The following is a 6,260-nucleotide window of genomic DNA, read 5'->3' on the forward strand; positions in this document are numbered from 1 at the left end:
GACCCATCGTATTTGTTAGCTCGGTAAATTTTTCTTGTTGACATATCAGTCCAGTAAATATACTGGCCAAAGACAGCCAAGCTGGAAATGTGAAAAGCTGCGCTGACAAGGACTTCACGCTGCGTGCCTGTTAGAGTGCTGCGTTCAATCTGTCGCCTAAAATACAGTAAAAAAAGAAAAAATGCTAAAATCTAGAACGAATACATTTCTCAGCGGGCATCACAATGCGTGGGCCTAACCATTAGTTTATACAAGTCCCCAACTTTCAAGTGAGGCATATACCAGCTAGAAATTTTCTTCTAGTGATGAGAGGTCTTCGTTCCTTATCAAACAATGGCCTATATAAATCATCGAATTCCAAATATTAACAGTAAACCTACAAGGGGAATCAGGTTGGCTTTAGAAACAGGAAAGCATGGGGAAGAGATCCATGTGATGAATGGTTCCAGGGTACACACAGTCAACTCTCAATAAAACGCTAATTCCCTTTACTTTCCACTCCCTTAGTGACTTTTTCAATTTGACATTATTTGTGTAACTAGAGGTGCTTACCTAGAATGATCCAAATTTAGACACAAAGCACCACAGCTTTGTTTCAAATTAGAGAATAAAGAAAAGATCAGTAAGTTAAGTGCGCACCATCACAAGACTAAAATTATGAGGAAATAAGCAACAAAAGATTACTGACATGTACACACCAACCATAATAAAAAAAAATCATTTCATCCCTTCAACCATTCCATCAGGAATGTGACACACTCTGGTATTACTTTGAAAAATTACATACAAAATTAGAGTTGACAAAAGGAAAATATCAAATTTTCTGAGAAGAAACTTGCCACAAAAGAGTCCATTTGCAAAGATAACCAAAAGTCAAAGACGGCAGAAAAACATGTTTGAAAGACATTGAATGCTAAAGCTCATAAAAATTTTAGTATCAGACTGGGTGCCATAGCTGACGCCTGAAATTCCAGTACTTCAGGAAGCCAAGGCAGGAGGCTCACTTGAAATAGCCTGGCAAACATAGTGAGACACCATTTCTGTAAAAAATAAAAATAATTAGGGCGGCGCCTGTGGCTCAAAGGAGTAGGGTGCCGGCCCCATATGCCAGAGGTGGCGGGTTCAAACCCAGTCCCAGCCAAAAACTGCAAAAAATAAATAAATAAATAGATAGGTAGGTAAATAAAAATAATTAGCTGAGCATGGTGGCACATGCCTATAGGCCCAGCTATATGGGAGGCTGAGGCCAAAGAATCGCTTGAGCCCAGGAATTAAAGCTGCAGTGAGCAGCACTGCACTCCACCCTGGACAATAAAGTGACACCCTCTCTCTTAAATATATAAATAAATAAAAATGAGTAAAAACTCATTTATGGTCTGAGTAAACATTTTATGGTAGTTACCTAAATCCTGTAGACTATAACTTGGGTAATCACATTTATAATTATAAACTGAGCAAATACACCTAATTCTAAATGTACTTTCTAAGGCATCTTTAAATATCTTTTAGATCATAATTATTCAATTCACAATATAGATAAATTTTCACTAGTATATTCACCAAGTTAGAACATAATGTAATTCCTAAAACTATGAGTCTACATTTCAGTGACATCTATCTGGCATATTATATTTTCATTACATTATGCAAATCCCTCTTCTTTGGAAATGGGAGGACAACTCTGCGTATCAACATTCACATGAGAAACCCAAGATACATACAGACTAGCATCCGCCCAGTAGAGAAGGTCCTCCTCATAGTCCAGTGTTAGCCCTTTGGGCCAGACCAAATTGCTGGTCACGATCGGTACCCGGAAGTTTCCTCCCAACGTGGCTCTCTCGATTTTGGCATTACCATTCCAGTCAGCCCAGTACAAGTACCTAGCCATACAAAAGGAATCATAATTAATTTACCATAAGGATCTTCCCAGACCTTCTTCCAAAAAAAAAAAAAAGGCAGCATGCTTTAATTGCAAATTACCATTGATTTTATAAAAGAACCCGTGCTCCTTTCCCACCCACACAACTTGCACAAAAGGGATTTACTGAGTCAGAGCACTGACTCCCTAGTACGTTGCCAGCATTTTTGCCATCAAAGGGAGTTATGTCCTGCACCCTTCTTCCCAGGTAAAGTCACTCAATACTCTTTTACCCTTAAATCTACAGCCAGAGTTTTAAACACCCATAAAACACTATCTCTCTATTTACACAAAATAATTTCAGGCCTTAATTCTTTCTGGAAATAAGCAGACAGAAATACAATTTTAAAAATGATGGCATACCCTCGGCAAGGATCTATCACAATTGCTCTTGGTTTTGCAACACGGGCTATCACAGTCCGTTGAGTCCCATCTTCAGATATGGAATTAATTGTCTCGTTGAAGTAGTCACTGTAATAAATTCTTCTGTTGATCCAATCATAGGCAATGCCATCAGAAGTCCCTATATCTGGACACAACACCAGCAAACAAACACACAAACACACACAAGGGTGTTAGGGTCACAATATACTGTCACCCATGTGTGTTGACCCCATGGTGTCTACTTCTAAGACAAGTGGCACCTGGAGTGTGCTTACCTGAAGTGATGACAGTCGGGGTATGAATCCCTGAAGACAAGCTGACATAGGAAATCTGGCCATCGAAAAAGTTTACACTCTGTGTGAAGTAGATTCTGTTGTTTATGCTGTCATAGGCAAGAGCTATAGGAGGCTTTTCCATATTGATTGGCTGGAAAGGTGGGCTATGGTTTTCAGGATCCAAGTGCAAACTTCTCAAGGAATTAGCCAAGGCAAAAGCAAGGAAATTTTCTGTAGAAATGGTGCAGCTCTTGCCATCACTTTCCAGATTCCCAAAAGCACAGCCACACTGTGGGGTGTGCAGTCCAGGTAGAGCAAAGCAGAAATGGGAGCACCCACCATTATTTTCCAAACAAGGGTTGTTGTTGACCTCTGCTGGTGACCGAGGCTGGACTTGTTCATCAAAGACGGTCACATCTCTCAGCCAGTACATATTGTCCCTTATCACTATCGGTGGGTCTGTGCGCCCTGGTTCCTTGCTAGCTTGCAAGACTTTTTTCAAATTCCTATCCACCCATATGATACTATTTCCAAAAACAGTGATGCCATAAGGAGTTGGGTAACGACTGCCATAACGAATCACTTGAGTTTCCTCTCCATCAAAATGAATCCTTGCAATTAAATCTAAAGAATCATCAACCCAATAAATGTAGCCACTGCTATGGTCTATTGCCAAGCCCCGTGGTGAGACAATGCCATCTGACACAAGCACAGTTCTATTGGTACAGTCAAGAAAAGAACGTTCAATCTTTGGATTCTGTCCATAGTCAGCCCAGAAGAGGTATCTGTTCTTGGGGTCTACAATAATATGCCTAGGCAAATCTACTGTGGCTTTAAGGAGGACACGGCGGTAGGTAGTATTGATCCGAAGAACTTCTATGAGTGTTTCATAGGCAAAGGCATTGGTGAAATAAAGATTTCCTGAAAGAAAATAAAAGAGTATGCAGATAAATGGAAAACCAAAAAGGAAAAAGGGATGCCTCTTAGAACTCAAAACAAAATATGTAAGGTTGAGGTTTGGGTCTCTATATGTTGTCTTTTCCAAGATGACAAATAAATGCCTCAGTTGAGGCTTAGAAGAAAAAGACTGAGTCTTAGGAACTAAAGAGATTGCTGTTTCAAAGATAGAGAGAATGTGCCCGTCCTCAACTTTTAAAGTAACATAGAATTCATAGCAAACCTCATAGCCTACATTCCACTGAAAGGTATATTTTTCAGAACGCCCAAAGACTCCAAAGACACCTTATCATAGCATAACTTCTACTTAAACATGACAAAAGTAGCAAGAGGAACAGCTAGCACAGTCTCAGGTTGTACTGACGTTAGCAAATGCTCTTAGTGCTTAAGGTTAACACGAGATTCTTCTCTACTCTAACTAATGTAGATGTTTTCATCCCATGAACCTTCCCAAAGTCACCAAAAGAGATGTCCATTTCCTTGTGGGCATTATAGCTCAATATAAATGCTAAAATAGAAGGATAATGGTGTGAAAATGATATAATGAATAGACAATGTTGTAAAATTACTGATTCCATGTAGTTGAATGTCTGCTAACTATCAAAACTGCTACCAAGGCCTAAGTATTTTATTCCTATAACTGACTCAAAATACCTCTATTGAAATCCGGCCTATACATGTTACTAATATTTGTTTTTCATAATATAACTCTACTTGCTGCATACACAGAGAGAGAGAACATGCTATGTATATATGTGTATATAAGTATATATATATACATATGTGTGTGTATACATATATATCTATAGACATCTTTATTCATTTCCAACACTTTAATTTAGGATTGGCAAACATTTTCTGGAAAGGGCCAGACAGTAAATATTTTAGGCTTTGCAGAGCATATGGTTTCTTTCACAAGTACTCGACTCTGCCATTGTAACAGGAAAGCAGCTATAGACCATACAGAAACAGAAGGGCATAGCTGTGATCCAATAAAATTTTATTTACGAAAATAGGCACTGGGCTGCCTTTGACCTACAGGCCATAGTCGAGTGACTTCTACTTGATTATATACTCAGCAATAGTAAATGTGCAATCAGGAATGGGATTTGGAAATCCAATGAAAGCCTTATTTAACCATACTATCATATTTACATTTTGCAATAAACTTTTATTATAGTACCTAGATTTCATAATACATATTAATATTTCTAAGTGATAACCACATTCTAAGCTTGATAATATATGATGATACATATTTTGTATAGAATTGGATAATATTCTAAAAATTAGATCTCCCAATGTTTTCTTTTGCAGTTTTGTCCGGGGCTGGGCTTGAACCTGCCACCCCCGGTATATGGGGCCAGCACCCTGCTCTTTGAGCCACAGGTGCTGCCCACCCAATGGATTATTAAAAACAAGTGGTAATTCAATTTTGTGTACATGGATCATTATAACTAAGTAAATATAGCATTGGGTCAGGCATTTCAACATAACTACTAAAACAGAAAGTATGCAAATCTATGTGCAAAACAAATGACAACAAAGTTTTATTATGTTAATAATAGAAGAAAATGAGATAATCAGTAACAAATCTGTCAAATGAAACACTGTATCATGTATTCAATAGACACATAGCTCAATCTAAATGTGCAATTAAAATTAAATGATCTCAATAACTGTCTAGGAAAACAAGTCTGTGGCACATGCAGTTAGGTTAAGCTTAGCATGAAATAAGACAATAGAATCACTAAACAGCAAACACAACAAAATCACTAGCCAACTTACATACCTGCTACCCAATCCACTGCAATGCCCCGTATTCCAGTTTCTCCTATCCCTTCTGTAACGATGTTTGTCAAAGATGACCCATCTGGTTTAATTCTACGGATTGCATTATAAGATCTCACGGAGCTGCTAAAATCACACCAGTAAATAAAGCCAGAAGATACGTGAACATCCGCATGCAGTACATTCCGTCCTGGAACATTTAAGGAAAGATCATTAGACTATGTTGAAATGTCTAACCTTCCTCTTAACCTCTGTTCCCAACCCTCTGCTCTGACCATCTCCACATTACAAAACAAAATTCTTTTGTTCCCAAATGCAATGAGCACAACTGCCACCAAAATCATGGTCTCTAAATACCATTTCCCACAATAAGGAGCTCCAGTTCCTGATCATAGGTTTGGCCTGGGAAAGTACGAGGTGAGCAAGAACAGCTTGTTGTATAAAGAAGCAAGGGAGCACTCAGACACTGATGGGATCATGTCAGAAGCACACAGGTGGCCAAATAAAGAGGCTTTCCCTGGCCAAATGGGTCAACTGGAACACCAAAGGAGTAATTGCAGTAATTGGTTAAAACACATAAATTTGAAAAATAAAAACTTGAGTTCACAATGATAAATTTTCTTATAAGATAAATTGGAGGAAAAAAAGGAGGGCTTTCCTTTATAAAAGAATACTATCTAGGGCAGCACCTGTGGCTCAAAAAAGTAGGGCGCTGGCCCCATATACTGGAGGTGGGAGGTTCAAACCAGCCCTAGCCAAAAACTGTAAAAAAAAAAAAAAAAAAAAAAAGATTGGATTTGAGGTTTGGCATTTTGTTTTAAACAGGGAATATGTAGGATCCAGGGGGGCACCTGTGGCTCAGTGGGTAGGCCGCTGGCCCAATATACCGAGGGTGGCAAGTTCGAACCTGGCCCAAGCCAAACTGCAACAAAAAA

At 38.7% G+C, this 6,260-nt stretch overlaps 1 protein-coding gene across 1 annotated transcript in view; it reads right to left on the reverse strand.

Moving 5' to 3' along the window:
• The window catches only part of LRP2 (LDL receptor related protein 2), a 198,596-nt gene that overhangs the window by 70,782 nt on the left and 121,554 nt on the right, over positions 1 to 6,260 (reverse strand). Inside the window, exons 38-42 of the mRNA XM_012808457.1 lie at positions 5,327 to 5,515; positions 2,578 to 3,498; positions 2,282 to 2,447; positions 1,722 to 1,880; positions 4 to 156 (exon numbers count right to left, since the gene is read on the reverse strand). Of these exons, the coding sequence (XP_012663911.1) occupies positions 4 to 156; positions 1,722 to 1,880; positions 2,282 to 2,447; positions 2,578 to 3,498; positions 5,327 to 5,515 (1,588 nt within the window). The remainder of the gene's footprint in view (positions 1 to 3; positions 157 to 1,721; positions 1,881 to 2,281; positions 2,448 to 2,577; positions 3,499 to 5,326; positions 5,516 to 6,260) is intronic.

This window comes from Otolemur garnettii, unplaced genomic scaffold (genome assembly GCF_000181295.1).
Source record: "Otolemur garnettii isolate 467f Iridium unplaced genomic scaffold, OtoGar3 scaffold00090, whole genome shotgun sequence".
In the NCBI taxonomy this organism is placed as follows: Eukaryota; Metazoa; Chordata; class Mammalia; order Primates; family Galagidae; genus Otolemur; species Otolemur garnettii.